The 22,627-nt window shown below is 45.7% G+C and overlaps 1 protein-coding gene across 2 annotated transcripts in view; it reads right to left on the reverse strand.

The window, feature by feature from the left end:
* STAT1 (signal transducer and activator of transcription 1) overlaps positions 1 to 22,627 on the reverse strand; it is a 1,065,817-nt gene that overhangs the window by 914,093 nt on the left and 129,097 nt on the right. For both annotated transcript variants that reach the window (XM_044304320.1, XM_044304319.1), the window contains exon 4: positions 15,392 to 15,490. In XM_044304320.1, coding sequence (XP_044160255.1) covers positions 15,392 to 15,490 — 99 coding nt within the window. The remainder of the gene's footprint in view (positions 1 to 15,391; positions 15,491 to 22,627) is intronic.

The raw sequence follows: 22,627 nt of genomic DNA on the forward strand, positions 1-22,627 counted from the left end.
TTCTAGGAACTCGCGTGCCCCTCACGGAATACCTTGGGGTGTCTTCTTTCCAAAATGGGGTCACTTGTGGCGTAGTTATACTGCCCTGGCAATTTAGGGGCCCAAATGTGTAAGAAGTACCTTGCAATCAAAATGTGTAAAAAATGGCCTGCGAAATCCGAAAGGTGCTCTTTGGAATATGTGCCCCTTTGCCCACCTTGGCTGCAAAAAAGTGTCACACATGTGGTATCGCCGTACTCAGGAGAAGTTGGGCAATGTGTTTTGGGGTGTCATTTTACATATACCCATGCTGGGTGAGAGAAATATCTTGGCAAAAGATAACTTTTCCCATTTTTTTTATACAAAGTTTGACCAAGATATTTCTCTCACCCAGCATGGATATATGTAAAATGACACCCCAAAACACACTGCCCAACTTCTCCTGAGTACGGCGATACCACATGTGTGACACTTTTTTGCAGCCTAGATGCGCAAAGGGGCCCAAATTCCTTTTAGGAGGGCATTTTTAGACATTTGGATCCCAGACTTCTTCTCACACTTTCGGGCCCCTAAAAAGCCAGGGCAGTATAAATACCCCACATGTGACCCCACTTTGGAAAGAAGACACCCCAAGGTATTCAATGAGGGGCATGGCGAGTTCCTAGAATTTTTTTTTTTGCATAAGTTAGCGGATATTTTTTTTTTTTTGTTTTTTTCTCACAAAGTCTCACTTTCCGCTAACTTGTGACAAAAAAATAAAAATTCTAGGAACTCGCGTGCCCCTCACGGAATACCTTGGGGTGTCTTCTTTCCAAAATGGGGTCACTTGTGGCGTAGTTATACTGCCCTGGCAATTTAGGGGCCCAAATGTGTAAGAAGTACCTTGCAATCAAAATGTGTAAAAAATGGCCTGCGAAATCCGAAAGGTGCTCTTTGGAATATGTGCCCCTTTGCCCACCTTGGCTGCAAAAAAGTGTCACACATGTGGTATCGCCGTACTCAGGAGAAGTTGGGCAATGTGTTTTGGGGTGTCATTTTACATATACCCATGCTGGGTGAGAGAAATATCTTGGCAAAAGATAACTTTTCCCATTTTTTTTATACAAAGTTTGACCAAGATATTTCTCTCACCCAGCATGGATATATGTAAAATGACACCCCAAAACACACTGCCCAACTTCTCCTGAGTACGGCGATACCACATGTGTGACACTTTTTTGCAGCCTAGATGCGCAAAGGGGCCCAAATTCCTTTTAGGAGGGCATTTTTAGACATTTGGATCCCAGACTTCTTCTCACACTTTCGGGCCCCTAAAAAGCCAGGGCAGTATAAATACCCCACATGTGACCCCACTTTGGAAAGAAGACACCCCAAGGTATTCAATGAGGGGCATGGCGAGTTCCTAGAATTATTATATTTTTTTTTTGCATAAGTTAGCGGATATTTTGTTTTTTTTTGTTTTTTTCTCACAAAGTCTCACTTTCCGCTAACTTAGGACAAAAATTTCAATCTTTCATGGACTCAATATGCCCCTCACGGAATACCTTGGGGTGTCTTCTTTCCGAAATGGGGTCACATGTGGGGTATTTATACTGCCCTGGCTTTTTAGGGGCCCTAAAGCGTGAGAAGAAGTCTGGAATATAAATGTCTAAAAATGTTTGCGCATTTGGATTCCGTGAGGGGTATGGTGAGTTCATGTGAGATTTTATTTTTTGACACAAGTTAGTAGAATATGAGACTTAGTAAGAAAAAACAAAAACAAACAAAAAATTTCCGCTAACTTGTGCCAAAAAAAATGTCTGAATAGAGCCTTACAGGGGGGTGATCAATGACAGGGGGGTGATCACCCATATAGACTCCCTGATCACCCCCCTGTCATTGATCACCCCCCTGGTAAGGCTCCATTCAGACATCCGTATAATTTTTACGGATCCATGGATCGGATCCGCAAAACACATGCGGACGTCTGAATGGAGCCTTACAGGGGGGTTATCAATGACAGGGGGTGATCAGGGTGATATCACCCCCATCACCCCCCCTGTAAGGCTCCATTCAGACGTCCGCATGATTTTTACGGATCCATGGATCGGATCCGCAAAACACATGCGGACGTCTGAATGGAGCCTTACAGGGGGGTTATCAATGACAGGGGGTGATCAGGGTGATATCACCCCCATCACCCCCCCTGTAAGGCTCCATTCAGACGTCCGCATGATTTTTACGGATCCATGGATACATGGATCGGATCCACAAAACACATGCGGACGTCTGAATGGAGCCTAACAGGGGGGTGATCAGGGAGTGTATATAGGTGATTACCCGCCTGTCATTGATCACCCCCTGTAAGGCTCCATTCAGACGTCCGCATGTGTTTTGCGGATCCGATCCATGGATCCGTAAAAATCATGCGGACGTCTGAATGGAGCCTTACAGGGGGGTGATCAATGACAGGGGGTGATCAGGGAGTGTATATGGGTGATCACCCGCCTGTCATTGATCACCCCCCTGTAAGGCTCCATTCAGACGTCCGTATGCGTTTTGCGGATCCGATCCATGTATCCGTGGATCCGTAAAAATCATACGGACGTCTGAACGGAGCCTGACAGGGGGGTGATCAATGACAGGGGGGTGATCAGGGAGTTTATATGGGGTGATCATGGGTGATCAGGGGTTAATAAGTGACAGGGGGGGGGGGGTAGTGTAGTGTGGTGTTTGGTGCGACTGTACTGAGCTACCTGAGTCCTCTGGTGGTCGATCCAAACAAAAGGGACCACCAGAGGACCAGGTAGGAGGTATATTAGACGCTGTTATCAAAACAGCGTCTAATATACCTGTTAGGGGTTAAAAAATTTGGATCTCCAGCCTGCCAGCGAGCGATCGCCGCTGGCAGGCTGGAGATCCACTCGCTTACCTTCCGTTCCTGTGAGCGCGCGCGCCTGTGTGCGCACGTTCACAGGAAATCCCGGCCCTCCCGAGATGACGCGCATATGCGTCGTCGTGCGCAGGGCTGCCGCCTCCGAACCGCACATCTGCGTTAGGCGGTCCGGAGGCGGTTAAGAACCAACTTTAGGCTGCTATCTAGACCTTCAGGGTGCTGGGTCTAAGACACCTATCAAAGCCATCTTGTAGAAAGTCTAAGATTTCCTCCAAATTCGGAAGCAGCGGATTGCAATTATTTAATACTAGCCATGAGCAAAATTTCTTCCATATCTTATAAATAGCAGAGGTTACCTGCTTATGGCCTTTTTGTAGGGTTGATATTTCCTTGTCCGATAACCCTTGTAATTTCCCTTTCAGGATCCACGCTGTCAACTATATCCTGCCTATTTCCAGATTGGACCTTGGGACAGCAGGTCTGGTCTTAGAGGGAGAGTTATCGGATGCTCCAAAGCCATAGAGTTTAAGACTGGAAACCACGCTTTTTTCGGGGCTATTAGAATCACTTCACTCCATCCTGATTCTCCTGAGAATAGCCGGAATTAGAGGGAACGGAGGAAACGCGTATGCCAGCTTCATATCCCATATTAGCGATAAGGTGTCTACCACAGTCGGATCATCCGTCGGGTCTAGGGAGAAGAAGGAACTTACTTGGGCACTTTTCTTTGTGGCAAAAAGGTCTATTTCGGGATATCCCCACTTCCTTGTCAACTCCTGGAACACTTGTTTGTTCAGGGACCATTCACTTGGGTGTAGGTAGTGTCTGCTCAGAAAGTCTGCTGAACGATTTTGTGATCCTTTTAAATGGACCGCTGAAATTGATTGACTTTCTTTTCCACGGAAGAAAAAAATCTGGTGGGAACGAGCCTGAAGTAGAGGTTATCGTGTGTGTGTGTGTGTGTGTATCCCCCGATGCTTGAGAAACACTGTCTGACAAAATCCTTATATCCTGACCCAAGACAAGATCTTGACCTCGTTCCAGGTCTTGCTATCAGATTTTCCTGTCTGTTCAATGGAAGGAAGGATCTCTGCAATGTTGAGTCTAGTACGGTTCCCAAAAAAATCTTCATGGTATCCAGTGTTAGATTTGATTTTCCCACATTTAGGATACAACCTAAATCTTGTAAGAGAGAAATCCTCCACAGATCCACCCCATAACAGCGCATCCTCCACAGATCCACCCCATAACGGCGCGTCATCCACAGATCCCCCATAACAGCGCGTCATCCACAGATACCCCATAACTATGTCATACCCAGCCGCGTCAGCGGCTCAGATGGGAAAATCCAAGCAAAGGCCATATGGCACAATTCCCTTAAAATATTGCATCGCATATAGTTATCGCAATTTTTAGGGCCCTAATCACAATCGTACATATTTTTGTACATATATATCTACTCTAATATTTTTATTTGTATTAATTAATGATTAATACAGCGATTTTTGTAATCAATAAAATATTGCTATAACAAGCAGGTGTGCACATGCCAATGCTGCAGTGGAAGGGGGAGGGGACAACCTTATACAACCACATGCATATCTCGGGATAGCGGACTCTCTGAAAATAAAGTATCCATCTTTTATTGGACAGTGTGTTGGCACTATTACTAGGGACAAAACACATTAAACAAGAAAGTACCGTGTCTACCCTTTTGTATATAAGTAAATATATGCACTATAAATATTGTATATATAAAATATACAGTGCATAAAAACACAAAAATCCATGTTATTACTAACTGCACAGAATTGTCCACTACAAAAAGGCTACCTGCCAAATTACATGAATGGCATAACCCTTGTGGTTTATTGTGGTGGAACTACAAATGCTGTGAAGAGGTCAGTCTCCTCTGTGTACAGTCGTGGCCAAAAGTTTTGAGAATGACACAAATATTAGTTTTCACAAAGTTTGCTGCTAAACTGCTTTTAGATCTTTGTTTCAGTTGTTTCTGTGATGTAGTGAAATATAATTACACGCACTTCATACATTTCAAAGGCTTTTAATTGACAATTACATGACATTTATGCAAAGAGTCAGTATTTTCAGTGTTGGCCCTTCTTTTTCAGGACCTCTGCAATCCGACTGGGCATGCTCTTAATCAACTTCTGGGCCAATTCCTGACTGATAGCAACCCATTCTTTCATAATCACTTCTTGGAGTTTGTCAGAATTAGTGGGTTTGTGTTTCTCCACCCGCCTCTTGAGGATTGACCACAAGTTCTCAATAGGATTAAGATCTGCGGAGTTTCCAGGCCATGGACCCAAAATGTCAATGTTATGGTACTCAAGCCACTTAGTTATCACTTTTGCCTTATGGCACGGTGCTCCATCGTGCTGGAAAATGCATTGTTCTTCACAAAACTGTTGTTGGAAGAAGTTGCTGTTGGAGGGTGTTTTCTTTATTCATGGCTGTGTTTTTGGGCAAAATTGTGAGTGAGCCCACTCCCTTGGATGAGAAGCAACCCCACACATGAATGGTCTCAAGATGCTTAACTGTTGGCATGACACAGGACTGATGGTAGTGCTCACCTTTTCTTATCCGGACAAGCCTTTTTCCTGATGCCCCAAACAATCGGAAAGAGGCTTCATCTGAGAATATGACTTTGCCCCAGTCCTCAGCAGTCCATTCACCATACTTTCTGCAGAAGATCAATCTGTCCCTGATGATTTTTTTTTGGGGATAAGTGGCTTCTTTGCTTCCCTTCTTGACACCAGGCCATCTTCCAAAAGTCATCGCCTCACTGTGCGTGCAGATGCGCTCACACCTGCCTGCTGCCATTCCTGAGCAAGCTCTGCACTGGTGGCACTCCGATCCCACAGCTGAATCCTCTTTAGGAGACGATCCTGGCGCTTGCTGGACTTTCTTGGACGCCCTGAAGCCTCCTTAACAAGAATTGAACCTCTTTCCTTGAAGTTCTTGATGATCCTATAAATTGTTGATTGAGGTGCAATCTTAGTAGCCACAATATCCTTGCCTGTGAAGCCATTTTTATGCAACGCAATGATGGCTGCAGGTGTTTCTTTGCAGGTCACCATGGTTAACAATGGAAGAACAATGATTTCAAGCATCACCCTCCTTTTAACATGTCAAATCTGCCATTTGAACCCAATCAGCCTGACATAATGATCTCCAGCCTTGTGCTCGTCAACATTCTCACCTGAGTTAACAAGACGATTACTGAAATGATCTCAGCAGGTCCTTTAAGGACAGCAATGAAATGCAGTGGAAAGTTTTTTGGGGGATTAAGTTAATTTTCATGGCAAAGATGGACTATGGAATTCATCTGATCACTCTTCATAACATTCTGGAGTATATGCAAATTGCCATTATAAAAACTTAAGCAGCAACTTTTCCAATTTCCAATATTTATGTAATTTTCAAAACTTTTGGACACGACTGTAGACTGGTATAACTAGTAGCGATATATGTTGTGTGCAGACTAATATAACTAGTGGACAACGCTTCCATCAACGTTTACTGTATATGTACACTATCTCATTATAAGTGTATGCACACTATTGTATGTCATTAGCACAGGTTTGTCCCCTACAAGAACGGGTATCTGCCAAATTGCAGGAAGGGTTATATGCCATTCATGTAATTTGGCAGTTAGCTTTTTTGTAGTGCACAATTCTGTGCAGTTAATAATATAATATAATGCGCATATCTACAGTATATATATATGGCTCAAGTTCGGCTATTCATCCAATCCACTTGTACAGTCACAGATCTAAAGACATACTGTACACTAATTGAGCGGTGTCTACAGATCTACAATAGAATGGTGGCTACAAATACAGTACTGCATATAATAGAGTGGTGTATACAGACTTATTATATAGATTTATTATACAAATAAATCCCAGTCTTCACTCAGAACATCCTGCAGTGGTTATCATACGGGTTAATGAACGATCAGGATTAGCAGAGCTTAAGAGGACTGGCATTCTGTTCATGAACCAGGAGGTGCAGGATGAACAGTGATACAGGTTGAACTTATTGTACTAAAAAGGGTCATGCTCTGGTGGCAAGGACATGAGGGGGAGTTCTAGTACTCCTTACGGTGGCAAGGACATGAGGGGGAGTTCTAGTACTCCTTATTAGAGTTTTTTTTTTTTTTAACCTTCTAAATTACTACAGTATTTAAATAAATAGTCATTCATACTGGGTATAGATTATGTCACTGAGCTCTCAGTTTATGTATATAGAGTAGGGCTGCACGATATGGGAATTTTGTGCGATTGCAATTAGGGCCCTAAAAAGTGCGATAACGATATGCGATATTTAAAAGGAATTGTGCTAGAGGTCTATTTGCTTGGATTTTCCCATATGAGCCGCTGACGCGGCTGGGTATGACATAATTGTGGGGGATCTGTGGAGGACGCCGAGTTGTGGGGGATCTGTGGAGGACGCCGAGTTGTGGGGGATCTTTGGAGGACGCCGAGTTGTGGGGGATCTGTGGAGGACGCCGAGTTGTGGGGGATCTGTGGAGGACGCCGAGTTGTGGGGGATCTGTGGAGGACGCCGAGTTGTGGGGGATCTGTGGAGGACGCCGTGTTGTGGGGGATCTGTGGAGGACGCCGTGTTGTGGGGGATCTGTGGAGGACGCCGTGTTGTGGGGGATCTGTGGAGGACGCCGTGTTGTGGGGGATCTGTGGAGGACGCCGTGTTGTGGGGGATCTGTGGAGGACGCCGTGTTGTGGGGGATCTGTGGAGGACGCCGTGTTGTGGGGGATCTGTGGAGGACGCCGTTATATGGGGGATCTGTGGAGGATGCTGTTATATGGGGGATCTGAGGAGGACACTTATGGGGGATCTGTGGAGGACACTGTTATATGGGGGATCTGTGGAGGACGCTGTTATGGGGGATCTGTGGAGGAGGCTGTTATCGGGGACCTGTGGAGGACACTTATGGGGGATCTGTGGAGGACGCTGTTATGGGGGACCTGTGGAGGATGCTGTTATGGGGGACCTGTGGAGGACGCTGTTATGGGGGACCTGTGGATGGCACTGTTATAGGGGATGTGTGGAGGACGCTATTATGGGGGACCTGTGGAAGGCACTGTTATAGGGGATGTGTGGAGGACGCTGTTATATGGTGGATCTGTGGAGGGCGCCGTTATATGGGGGATCTGTGGAGGGCGCCGTTATATGGGGGATCTGTGGAGGGCGCCGTTATATGGGGGATCTGTGGAGGGCGATGTTGAGGGGGACCTGTGGATGGCACATAGGGCCATGAGGGAGGCCAGCTTAAGACATATAGCATCTTATGCTGGTCCTCCTCATGTGTCCTAAACTGGGCACATAACTGCCTTTTGCATGTAAAGTGTTTTACTAGTGTGTGTGTGGGTGAAGCAATCTCTCTCCTAACAGGTCCGGCCTCTGTACTCACAATGAATGCAATGCACTGCAGCGAGCGGCAGCGAGATGGCCGGCCGGCGCATGACTGACGTCACTTAGTAACGCTCCTGCTTCCTGAAGTGGGAGGAGCATTACTAAGTGACGTCAGTCACGCGCCGGCCGGCCACCTCGCTGCCGCTCGCTGCAGAGCATTGCATTCATAGTGAGTACAGAGGCCGGACCTCTTAGGAGAGAGATTGTTTCACCCACACACACTAGTAAAACACTTTACATGCAAAAGAAAGATATGTGCGCGGGGCCCCTTTATATATAATCGCTGCATTTTCGGGTAGGCCAAATCGCCATATCGCATTTGGCGATTATCGCGATTCGATTATTTTTTCGATTTATCGTGCAGCCCTAATATAGAGAAAAACAAATAATAATATACATTATATCTTCTTATTAACTAAGATAGAAAATAAAACGCTATATAGATATAGACAGGAGATGGGTAAAAAAGAATTTCCAAGGCATTAGATATACTATGGAACACAGAGAAGACAGTAATCAAGTGGAGAAAATATGGCACAACAGTGACATTACCAAGACAACTGGTCTGGGAGGCTACCAAGAGGCCTACAGCATCATTTAACCTCCTCAGGACCGCCGTACGCAGGATTGCGTCCTGCCGGCGGTCCTGCTCTTCTGGGTGGACGCATATACGCGTCCTCCCGCGAGAGCCGAGATTTCCTGTGAACGCGCGCTCACAGGAACGGAAGGTAAGCGAGTGGATCTCCAGCCTGCCAGCGGCGATCGCTCGCTGGCAGGCTGGAGATCCGAATTTTTTAACCCCTAACAGGTATATTAGACGCTGTTTTCATAACAGCGTCTAATATACCTCCTACCTGGTCCTCTGGTGGTCCCTTTTGTTAGGATCGACCACCAGAGGACTCAGGTAGGTCAGTACAGTCCCACCAAACACCACACTACACTACAACCCCCCCCCCCCCCCCTGGTCACTTATTAACCCCTTATAAACCCCTGATCACCCCATATAAACTCCCTGATCACCCCCCTGTCATTGATCACCCCCCTATCAGGCTCCATTCAGACGTCCGCATGATTTTTACGGATCCGATCCATGTATCCATGGATCCGTAAAAATCATGCGGACGTCTGAATGGAGCCTTACAGGGGGGTGATCAATGACAGGCGGGTGATCACCCATATACACTCCCTGATCACCCCCTGTCATTGATCACCCCCTGTCATTGATCACCCCCCTGTCATTGATCACCCCCCTGTCATTGATCACCCCCCTGTCATTGATCACCCCCCTGTCATTGATCACCCCCCTGTCATTGATCACCCCCCTGTCATTGATCACCCCCCTGTCAGGCTCCATTCAGACGTCCGCATGATTTTTACGGATCCGATCCATGTATCCATGGATCCGTAAAAATCATGCGGACGTCTGAATGGAGCCTTACAGGGGGGTGATCAATGACAGGCGGGTGATCACCCATATACACTCCCTGATCACCCCCTGTCATTGATCACCCCCCTGTCAGGCTCCATTCAGACGTCCGCATGATTTTTACGGATCCGATCCATGGATCCGTAAAAATCATGCGGACGTCTGAATGGAGCCTTACAGGGGGGGTGATTAGTGACAGGGGGGTGATCACCCTGATCACCCCCTGTCATTGATAACCCCCCTGTAAGGCTCCATTCAGACGTCCGCATGCGTTTTGTGGATCCGATCCATGTATCCATGGATCCGTAAAAAATCATGCGGATGTCTGAATGGAGCCTTACAGGGGGGGTGATCAGTGACAGGGGGGTGATCACCCTGATTACCCTGATCACCCCCTGTCATGTGTTTTGGGGTGTCATTTTACATATACCCATGCTGGGTGAGATAAATATCTTGGTCAAATGCCAACTTTGTATAAAAAAATGGGAAAAGTTGTCTTTTGCCAAGATATTTCTCTCACCCAGCATGGGTATATGTAAAATGACCCCCCAAAACACATTGCCCAACTTCTCCTGAGTACGGCGATACCACATGTGTGACACTTTTTTGCAGCCAAGGTGGGCAAAGGGGCACCTTTCGGATTTCGCAGGCCATTTTTTACACATTTTGATTGCAAGGTACGTCTTACACATTTGGGCCCCTAAATTGCCAGGGCAGTATAACTACGCCACAAGTGACCCCATTTTGGAAAGAAGACACCCCAAGGTATTCCGTGGAGGGCACGGCGAGTTCCTAGAATTTTTTATTTTTTGTCACAATTTAGCGGAAAATGATGATTTTTCTTTTTTTTTCTTTTTTCCTTACAAAGTCTCATATTCCACTAACTTGCGACAAAAAATAAAAAAATTCTAGGAACTCGCCATGCCCCTCACGGAATACCTTGGGGTGTCTTCTTTCCAAAATGGGGTCACTTGTGGCGTAGTTATACTGCCCTGGCAATTTAGGGGCCCAAATGTGTGAGAAGAACTTTGCAATCAAAATGTGTAAAAAATGCCCTGCAAAATCCGAAAGGTGCACTTTGGAATATGTGCCCCTTTGCCCACCTTGGCAGCAAAAAAGTGTGACACATCTGGTATCGCCGTACTCAGGAGAAGTTGGGCAATGTGTTTTGGGGTGTCATTTTACATATACCCATGCTGGGTGAGAAAAATATCTTGGTCAAATGCCAACTTTGTATAAAAAAATGGGAAAAGTTGTCTTTTCCCAAGATATTTCTCTCACCCAGCATGGGTATATGTAAAATGACAGCCCAAAACACATTCCCCAACTTCTCCTGAGTACGGCGATACCAGATGTATGACACTTTTTTGATGCCAAGGTGGGCAAAGGGGCACATATTCCAAAGTGCACCTTTCGGATTTCACCGGTCATTTTTTACAGATTTTGATTGCAAAGTACTTCTCACACATATGGGCCCCTAAATTGCCAGGGCAGTATAACTACGCCACAAGTGACCCCATTTTGGAAAGAAGACACCCCAAGGTATTCCGTGAGGGGCATGGCGAGTTCCTAGAATTTTTTATTTTTTGTCGCAAGTTAGTGGAATATGAGACTTTGTAAGGAAAAAAGAGAAAAAAAAAATCATCATTTTCCGCTAACTTGTGACAAAAAATAAAAAATTCTAGGAACTCGCAGTGCCCCTCACGGAATACCTTAGGGTGTCTTCTTTCCAAAATGGGGTCACTTGTGGCGTAGTTATACTGCCCTGGCAATTTAGGGGCCCAAATGTGTGAGAAGTACCTTGCAATCAAAATGTGTAAAAAATGCCCTGCAAAATCCGAAAGGTGCACTTTGGAATATGTGCCCCTTTGCCCACCTTGGCAGCAAAAAAGTGTGACACATCTGGTATCGCCGTACTCAGGAGAAGTTGGGGAATGTGTTTTGGGGTGTCATTTTACATATACCCATGCTGGGTGAGAAAAATATCTTGGTCAAATGCCAACTTTGTATAAAAAAAATGGGAAAAGTTGTCTTTTGCCAAGATATTTCTCTCACCCAGCATGGGTATATGTAAAATGACACCCCAAAACACATTCCCCAACTTCTCCTGAGTACGTCGATACCACATGTGTGACACTTTTTTGCTGCCAAGGTGGGCAAAGGGGCGCATATTCCAAAGTGCACCTTTCGGATTTCACCGGTCATTTCTTACACATTTTGATTGCAAAGTTCTTCTCACACATTTGGGCCCCTAAATTGCCAGGGCAGTATAACTACCCCACAAGTGACCCCATTTTGGAAAGAAGACACCCCAAGGTATTCTGTGAGGGGCATGGCGAGTTCCTAGAATTTTTTATTTTTTGTCGCAAGTTAGTGGAATATGAGACTTTGTAAGAAAAAAATAAAAATAAAAAATCATCATCATTTTCCGCTAACTTGTGACAAAAAATAAAAAGTTCTATGAACTCACTATGCCCATCAGCGAATACCTTAGGGTGTCTACTTTCCGAAATGGGGTCATTTGTGGGGTTTTTCTACTGTTTGGGCATTGTAGAACCTCAGGAAACATGACAGGTGCTCAGAAAATCAGAGCCGTTTCAAAAAGCGGAAATTCACATTTTTGTACCATAGTTTGTAAATGCTATAACTTTTACCCAAACCATTTTTTTTTTTGCCCAAACATTTTTTTTTAATCAAAGACATGTAGAACTATAAATTTAGCGAAAAATTTATATATGGATGTCGGTTTTTTTTGCAAAATTTCACAGCTGAAAGTGAAAAATGTCATTTTTTTGCAAAAAAAATCGTTACATTTTGATTAATAACAAAAAAAGTAAAAATGTCAGCAGCAATAAAATACCACCAAATGAAAGCTCCATTAGTGAGAAGAAAAGGAGGTAAAATTCATTTGGGTGGTAAGTTGCATGACCGAGCGATAAACGGTGAAAGGAGTGTAGTGCCGAAGTGTAAAAAGTGGCCTGGTCATGAAGGGGGTTTCACCTAGCGGGGCTGAAGTGGTTAAGGAGCTGTAGGAATATCTGGCTGTGTGGTACATGTGACAACAATCTCCCGTATTCTTCATATGTCTGGGCTATGGGGTAGAGTGGCAAGACAAAAGCCTTTTCTTACGAATAAACATCCAAGCCAGGCTACATTTTGCAAAAACACATCTTAAGTCTCCCAAAAGCATGTGGGAAAAGGTGTTATAATCTGATAAAACCAAGGTTCAAATTTTTGGCCATAATTCAAAAACAACACTGCACATCACCAATAGAACGCCATACCCACAGTGAAGGATGGTGGTGGCAACATCATGCTTTGGGGATGTTTTTCTTCAGCTGGCACTGGGGCCTTTGTTAAGCTAGAGGGAATTATGAACAGATCTAAATACCAGTCAATATTGGCGCAAAACCTTCAGGCTTCTGCTAGAAAGCTGAACACGTAGAGGAACTTCATCTTTTAGCATGACAACGACCCAAAATATACATCCAAATCAACAAAGGAATGGCTTCACCAGAAGAAGATTAACGTTTCGGAATGGCCCAGCCAGAGCCCAGACCTGAATCCTATTGAAATTCTGTGGGGTGATCTGAAGAGGGCTGTGCACAGGAGATGCCCTCACATTCTGACAGATTTGGAGTGTTTTAGCAAAGAAGAGTCAAAATGTGTCATGCTGATAGACTCATACCCCAAAAGACTGAGTGCTGTAATGAAATCAAAAGGTGCTTCAACAAAGTATTAGTTTAAGGGTGTGCACACTTATGCAACCATATTAGTTTATTTTTATATTTTTTTCTTCCCGCTATCTAAAAGATTTCAGATTGTTTTTAAATTGAGTTGTACGGTTTATAGGTCATATTAAAAGGTGGAAAAAGTTCTGAAATGATTTATCTTTGTCTAATTTTTTTTTACATCACAAAAACCTGACATTTTAACAGGGTTGTGTAGACTTTTTTTTATCCACTGTATATATGTGCAGGAGGACTAGGAGTGGTCTGCGAGGTCACATGATTCAACCCATAAAGCACAGGAAGTGACGTGCGTCGGCACTTAGGGAAGTGATGCAGGGAACAAATCAGCAAGCATATTGAGGCCAAGGCTGAAAGGAAACTGTGGAGTGTATCCCAGGACAACAGTATCTACACGGACAGAGCCGAGGACTGCAGCTGTGAATGGGGAAGCACTGGCAGCAGATCACCTCTGAACACGGTGCCCGGGACTGCGGCGTAAGCAGGGAAACAGCGTTGCACAGCAGCCGCTTTCACACCTTACAGCACTTTACTACCACATATGGGGAATTTCTGTAAACTGCAGAATCAGGGCAATGCACACTGAGGTTTATTTTGCAGTTAACCCTTGCTGTGCTGCAAAAAAAAATTTGATTTACATGAAAAATCTGGAAAAAACAAATGTAACTTTACCTCTATTTTCCTTTAATTCTTGTGGAACAACTAAAGGGTTAAAGTTTGTAACAACAGTTTTCAATAATTTGAGGGGTGTCGTTTCTAAAATGTTTTTATAGGTGGTTTCTATTACGTAAGATCCTCAGAATCACTTTATAACTCAATTGGTGCTTACAAAAATGGTCTGGGAAATTTTAGGGGAAATTAGAAAAATTGCTTCAAAAATTCTAAGCTTTTACAAAATGATGCCAAAGTAAAGTAGACATATGGGAAATGATGACTCAACTAGGGGTGCACCGAAATTCCGGCAGCCGAAAATATTGGCCGAAAATGTACCTAATCCATTTCGGCCGATATTTGTACGAATCGGCAGAAAATAGCGGGGAGGGACTGGGGCCCCCTCTACGCACATCCTACTCACAGGGCTGTGCTGGCCGGCCGGGCAGACGAGCGGCAGCGTCACGACTGACGTCATGTGCCCGGCCTACTTTCTGAATGAAAGAGCCGGCGCAGGCATGTGACGTCAGTCGTGACGCTGCCGCTCGTCTGCCCGGCCGGCCAGCACAGCCCTGTGAGTAGGATGTGCGTAGAGGGGGCCTCATGAATAGAATCCGTATTAATTGCACACTTTTTATAACTACTGGAGCTGAGGGCCGGAGCACAGTGAACGCACCGGCCCCCAGCTCCTCCTCCCAGTCCCTCCCTGCTATTTTCTATTAATTGTACAATGGGGGGGGGGGGGGGGGGTCTGTGGATGGCACTGTTATGGGGTGGGGGGGGGGTCTGTGGATGGCACTGTTATGGGGTGGGTGGGGGTCTGTGGATGGCACTGTTATGAGGTGGGGGGGGTCTGTGGATGGCACTGTTATGGGGTGGGTGGGGGTCTGTGGATGGCACTGTTATGGGGTGGGTGGGGGTCTGTGAATGGCACTGTTATGGGGTGGGTGGGGGTCTGTGGATGGCACTGTTATGGGGTGGGGGGTCTTTTAAAAGTATTTGGGCAAAAAGGCAGTTTCGGTTTCGGTCAAGGGGTATCCTGAATTTTCGGTTTCGGTCCAGAATTTTCATTTCGGTGCACCCCTACTCATAACTATTTTATGAGGCATTAATCTGTCTTAAAAGAAGAGAAATAAAAAATTTAGTAAATTGTGGATTTTTCCAAATTTATCGACAAATATATCGACTCAAATTCAACCACTGTGGAAGAGGTTAATCTGCAAGGGTGCCTCTGTTTTACTCTTGCTTTATTACCTTCGTATATAACCGAGCATTGTCCAAAATTTTACTTTCTTCTTTTAAGCAGTTGTAAATAATCATAGCCATTTGTACAGGATCCTCTTGGAATAAATCCTACAAAATAAAATATGAAAACAATCAATTACGGTATATAAAAAGAAAACACACATATTTTTCGCCCTATAAGACACAGCGGCCTATAAGACGCACCTAGGTTTTTGAGGAGGAAAATAAGAAGAAAAAAATATTTTTAACCAAAAGGTGTGCTTTTGGTATTGAATTAATGGTGGTCTGTCATGTTTGGGATCTGTGGATGGCGCTGTTATGAAGGGGGGGGGGGGGGGAATATCTGTGGATGGCGCTGCTATGGGGGGGGGGGGGGGAGATCTGTGGATGGCGCTGCTATGGGGGGGGGATCTGTGGATGGCGCTGCTATGGGGGGGGGATCTGTGGATGGCGCTGCTATGGGGGGCGGGATCTGTGGATGGCGCTGCTATAGGGGGGGATCTGTGGATGGCGCTGCTATAGGGGGGGGGAATCTGTGGATGGCGCTGCTATAGGGGGGGGATCTGTGGATGGCGCTGCTATGGGGCGGATCTGTGGATGGCGCTGCTATGGGGCGGATCTGTGGATGGCGCTGCTATGGGGCGGATCTGTGGATTGCGCTGCTATGGGGGAGGGGGGAATCTGTGGATGTCTCTGCTATGGGGGGGGGGGAATCTGTGGATGGCGCTGCTATGGGTGGGGGGTCTGTGGATGGCGCTGCTATGGGTGGGGGGGATCTGTGGATGGCACGGCTGTGGGGGGGATCTGTGGATGGCGCGGCTATGGGGGGGGATCTGTGGATGGCGCGTCTATGGGGGGATCTGTGGATGGCGCTGCTATGGGGGGGATCTGTGGATGGCGTTGCTATGGGGGGGATCTGTGGATGGCGTTGCTATGGGGGGGATCTGTGGATGGCGTTGCTATGGGGGGGATCTGTGGATGGCGTTGCTATGGGGGGGATCTGTGGATGGCGTTGCTATGGGGGGATCTGTGGATGGCGTTGCTATGGGGGGATCTGTGGATGGCGTTGCTATGGGGGGGAGATCTGTGGATGGCGTTGCTATGGGGGGGGAGATCTGTGGATGGTGCTGCTATGGGGTGGGAGATCTGTGGATGGCGCTGCTATGGGGTGGGAGATCTGTGGATGGCGCTGCTATGGGGTGGGAGATCTGTGGATGGCGCCGCTATGGGGTGGGAGATCTGTGGATGGCATTGTTATAGAGTGGGGGGGGTCTGTGGATGACACTGCTATATGTCATCCACAGATCCCCCATTATAAAAGTGTCCCCCAATACACCGGCCCTCTGCTCACCAAAGTATTTATGAACATGAATTCTTATCCTGCTATTAAGTTTAACTAACGCTGCGCTCTCCCATGTTCCCCTGTATCCCCACAGCACTTACGAACAAACTTCCATAGCAGGCAGAGCGGACGGCAGCAGTAACGCCACTCACTGACGTTGCGCGCCTGCTTCATTCATAAAGTGGGCGGAGCAGGCGCGTTCGACGTCAGTAAGTGACGTTACTGCTGCCGTCCGCTCTGCCTGCTATTGAAGCTGGTTCGTAAGTGCTGTGGGGATACAGGGGAACATGGGAGAGCGCAGCGTTAGTTAAACTTAACAGGATAAGGATTCATGTTTATAAATACTTCTAAGATTACAGTGACTCGCCCCTAGTTCCGGACAAGTCCCGGACTCCAGCCCCTCCTCTCTCCTGGCTCATTTATCGCAGTCTGCGATGCTGCAGCGTCGCAGACTGCAATGTAAAATTGAAGCATTCGCCCCATAAGACGCAGGGGCATTTTCACCCCACCATTTATAGGGTGAAAAATACGGTAATCATTCATAATGCATGCCTGACTAGGATAAAACCTTGCCCAAAAGTGGATATCATGTAACAAACCAACCACTGACAACTCATGGTCTCTCAGAATTTTGTGATAACTGTTTTTCGTACAATTAGAGATGAGCGAATGTCTCAAAAATTTGATTTGGACGGTTCGCAAAATTGCAGAAACATGGATAGGGAGTCCGCTGTGAGTCAGTATGACACGCAGATGACAGGTGTCACTCTAAGGCTGTATTCACACGTCTGCAATGTGTTTTGCGGAAACACTGATCCACAAAACACGGAAAGCGGCAATGTGCTTTCCGCATTTTGCGGACCGCACCTTGCCGACATAATAGAATATGCCTGTTCTTGTCCGCAATTGCGGACAAGAATAGGACATGTTCTATTTTTTTGCGGAAACGGAAGCACGGATGCGGAAGTGCGGATCCGCAAATGTGGATGCGGACAGCACATTCTGTCCCCATAGAGAATGAATGGGTCCGCACCCTTTCCGCAAAATTGCGGAAAGGATGCGGACCCATTTTGCGGACGTGTGAATGGAGCCTTAGGCCCCTTTCACACGGGCGAGAATGCCGCTCGCGTGCAATGCGTGACGTGAACGCGTTGCATCAGCACTGAATCCGGACCCATTAACTTCAATGGGGCTATTCAGCTGAGCAGTGATTTTCACGCATCAGTTGTGCTTTGCATAAAAATCACAGCATGTTCTATATTTTGCGGTTTTCACGCGACGCAGGCCCCATAGATATAAATGGGAATGCGTGAAAATCGCAAGCATCCGCAAGCTAGTGATTTTCACTTGCATGCAATGTGCTGACACTCTGCAATCCCCCCTGCTGCCCTCTTTGTTATATGCCGGCGGGCGCAGTGGAAAGGGGGGGTGCGGGGATTGCAGAGTGTCAGCACATTACTGATACTCAGCTCGAAACAGATGCCATGCGTTTAACCCCTTCCATGTCGCTGTCCGTAGGGGCCGCTGTATGGAAAAGGTTAAGAGGGAGGGAGCTCCCTCTCCCATCGGGGGCTGCTGTGGCAGCAAGTGATTGTTACCATGGCAACCGGACGCCTTGACAGGCGTCCAGGTGTCCATGGTACGGATCAGAGCCTGTCCATGGTGCTGATTAGACTTCTGCTAAAGGCATGAATCAGAGTCATGAAGTACAATATGTGACGAAAAAAGTGTCTCAGAATGGCCTGGATAAGTCAAAGTGTTTTAAAGTTATTACCACTTAAAGTGACACTGGTCAGATTTGTAAAAAAAAATGGCCTGGTCCTTAAGGTGAAACATGGCTGTGTTCTAAAGGGGTTTAAAGTCAATTTAATGCATTATTTTCTCTAAGAACATGGTTATAAGGGAAAATAATAATAGCATTATTAATACAGAATGCTTACTAAAAATGTGGCCTGAGGGGTTAAAAAAAAAAAATTAACTCACCTCTTTCACTTGTTCAAGCAGCAGGCATCTTCTTCTTTCAGGACCTGCACTGACATCACCGCACGAGAAGGAAAAAAGGGAGAAGAAAAAAAAAGGGAGAAGGGGAAAAAAACGGAGAAGGAAAATAGAAAGAAAAAGACTCCTTCGACATCGTCAGTCTGTATACTTCTATGCAGCACAACATCGGAATGGAAGTTGTAGAATCTGCTTTGGAGAACTCTGACTACACCATTGAGGCACTAACTTTTTTTCTTGCCTTATTACGATTGATTTTATATAATAATTATTTCCTATTTGGAGATGATTATTATATGCAAATTAGGGGGACGGCCATGGGGACAAATGTGGGCCCCACTTAAGCCAACATGGTCGTCTCTCATTTGGAGGAACAGCATGCCTATGTGTCCCACCACTTCAGCCATGTGCTGAGGTGGTGGAGATACATAGACGATATTTTTGTTATTTGGACGGGCACGGTATCCGAGATACAATTGTTTCACAATTATTTGAATAGCCCGATTCTTGATATACAATTTACTTTAGAATTTTCTGCCAACACTTTGCATTTTTTGGACGTCAATGTTCGGCGTACTGGCTGTACGCTGAGTACTGAGGTCTATACTAAACCTACTGACCGCAACACCGTCCTTAGGTTTGACAGTGCTCATCCACAGACAATGGTGCGGTCATTGCCGTTTACTAGAGCCAAGAGGATAGTCAGTGATACATCCTTACTGGATAAAACTCTGGAAAAAATGACACAATGTTTAAAACAGAGGCATTATCCAGCATCTACATTGCAACAACTAAAACGTATCAATCAAAAAGAGAGAAGTGAACTGTTCCAGGGCATTAGTAGGGACAAATCCCCAAAAAGACATAAATTACTCTTACCGGTAATTGGATTTTCCTTTAGCCTCCACAACGGCACTTACCTGGAGGTTGGCCCGCCTTCTTAGGGACAGGAAACAATTTGCGAGATCAGCCAATAAAGGGACCCCTCCCTCTTACCTCTCCAGTTAATAACCTAGGACTCAGAATAGGCATGAAAATAAGGAGAAATTTAATGAGGTACAAACAAAAACAACAGAGAAACTCACTCAAAAATAGAAGCACTACAAAACTTCATAGTGTGCTCAAGGAAAAAAGGGGTAACTACTCCTATTTCTTCAAGAGTATAAAGCAAAACATATGTAGAACAATCTACGTATTGAACCCATTTTCGGGTGGGAATCCCATGCCGTTGTGGAGGCTAAAGGAAAATCCAATTACCGGTAAGAGTAATTTATGTCTTTTCCCCACGCCTCCACAACGGCACTTACCTGGAGGAATAACATAGGATACCTAACTTAGGGTGGGACTACCGCAGATAAGACTTTGCGGCCAAAGGACAAGTCTCTATTGGTGGAAACGTCCAGCTTGTAATGCTTAAAGAAAGTACACGGGTTGGACCATGTCGCTGCTCGACAAATCTCTTCCAATAAAGCTGAGGCACCTTCGGCCCAGGATGCTGACAATGCTCTGGTGGAGTGAGCTTTCAGTGAAGGAGGTGGAGCGATCCCCTCAGTTTCGTAGGCTAACGTAATGCATGTCTTTATTCATCTGGAGATGGAGGTTTTTCTGGCTGCTTCGCCTTTGTGAAGTCCCAGGTATTGTATTAGCAACTGGCTCTACTTCCTAGAAACTTCCGTTGCACTCAAATACTGGAGTACGCACCTTTTAACATCCAAATTATGAAACAAATTTTTCCTCATCAGATGTCGCCTGGGAAAAAAAGGAGGGAAGAGTGATTTCTTGTTGACAGTGAAACCTGGATACTACCTTGGGAAGGAACTCTGGAGCATGCTTTAATATAATCCTGTCATCTAAGACCGTGAGATATGGAGGCAAAATAGAGAAAGCCTGGATTTCTCCTATTCTTCTTGCAGTGGTAATTGCTAAAAGAAAAACAGTTTTTTGTGTTAATGTCCTCAAGGAAATCTCCCCGAGGGGTTCAAAGGGTGGATGCATTAGCCTGGAGAGGACCAGATTCAAGTCCCAAGGAGGGACAGAAGACCTAAGCTTAGGGCGAATTCTACTTGCCCCTTTAAGGAATCTTTTGACTACACTCAAATCTGAAAGCTTGATATTTAGAAAAGCACTCAAAGCTGCTACTTGGACTCGAATGGTACTTACAGATAGACCTTTATCAAGCCCTGATTGAAGGAAGTCTAAGATCAGGGTCACCTCTGGCTCGCAGGAGGGATTCCACTTGTTGTTCCCAAAACGTAGAAAGGTTTCCCAGGTCCTTAAATAGATTTTAGACGTTACAGGTTTTCCTACTCTGCAACAGTGTGGAGATTACCGACTGAGAACCCTTTCCCTCTTAGGATGCTTCTTTCAGTTTACAGACCGTCAAGCCAAGCTGGCTGACCCTGGGATGCATTGCTGGTCCCTGAAGAAGCAGATCTGGTCGGGGAGGTAGCAACCAGTACCTCTTCCCCCTGCTAGGCTTTTCAGAGCAGAGAACAATGTTCTCCTGGGCCCAGAAGGGAGTGATCAGGAGAACCTGAGCCTTCTCTTCCAGAATCTTGGAAATAACCTTCGGTATTAGAGGAAAGGGTGGGAATGCATAAAGAAGATCCTGAGGCCAAGGTGATGACAGGGCATCCACCGCAAGGGGTCGGTCTAGAGAGGATAGGGAAAAGAAGCTTGCGACTTGTCCGTTTGTCCTTGTAGCAAATAAATCGATTTTTGGAGTGCCCCATCTGGCACAAATCTGGGCAAAGGTCTGCGGGTTCAGGCTCCATTCCCCCGGCAGTAGTCGAACCCTGCTTAGAAAGTCTGCCAATTGATTTTCTCTCCCTCTTACATGGGCTGGTGATAGAGAGGTTAGGTCTTTCTCGGCCCAGACTAGAATCTTGCTTGTGACTAGGGAAAGGGAGCGGCTTCTCGTTCCCCCTTGCTTGTTTAGGTAAGCTACCGTGGTAGAATTGTCCGATAGGATTTTCACGTTTTTCAGATGGATATAAGGGGAAAATTTTATTATGGCTTCCCAGACTGCACTTAGCTCCCTTATATTCGATGAAGCTTGATGTAGCTTTGTCTCCCAGAACCCTTGTGTCATTTTCCCATTCATGTGGGCCCCCCAGCCCTGTTGACTGGCGTCGGTGGTGATGACTAATAAGTCCGTCTGTCTCCACTCTAACCCTCGGGATAAGTTTGACAGCTTCCACCAGGTTAAGTTCATCTTTAGATAGGATGGTATTTTTATCTTCTTGTTCAGAGATAATTGATTTTTGTCCCAATTCTCTAACAGGAAGGCTTGGAGTGACCTTGAGTGGTGCTGAGCGCACTTTACGCATGAGATTGTTGACGTCATGAGTCCCAATATTGTCATTATTTCCCTGAAGGAGGTTATCCTTTGTCTTCAGGAAACTCTTGATACTGGAAATTAAATTGCTTTGTTTCTGTTCCGGCAGAAAAGAGATCATAAGGCGTGAGTTTAGCAGAACACCCAGAATTTTTTTTTTCCTGTGAGGGGAGAAGACAAAACTTCTAGTGATTTATCATCCAACCCAGGTCGGCTAGGGTAAAAAGAATTGTTTGAAGGATGCACTGAAGAAGACTTTCTGACGGGGCTGTAATTAAAAAGTCGTCTAGGTAAGGTATGAAGGAAATTCCGGCTAGGTGAAAGAATTTTGCTACTTCCGCCATAACTTTCATAAACAATCTTGGGGCCAAGCTGAGGCCAAATGGGAGAACTTGAAATTGATAATGACAGAGAGAACCCTTGAACCAAACCGCTATTCTCAGAAACTTCTGGTCTTTCTTCTGGATTGGGATGTGATAATAGGCATCCACCAGGTCTACTGTCACCATATAGCAATTTTCTTGTAAAAGATTGATCACTGACCTTACTGTCTCCATTTTGATTTCTT

The sequence above is a fragment of the Bufo gargarizans genome, chromosome 8 (assembly GCF_014858855.1).
Source record: "Bufo gargarizans isolate SCDJY-AF-19 chromosome 8, ASM1485885v1, whole genome shotgun sequence".
In the NCBI taxonomy this organism is placed as follows: Eukaryota; Metazoa; Chordata; class Amphibia; order Anura; family Bufonidae; genus Bufo; species Bufo gargarizans.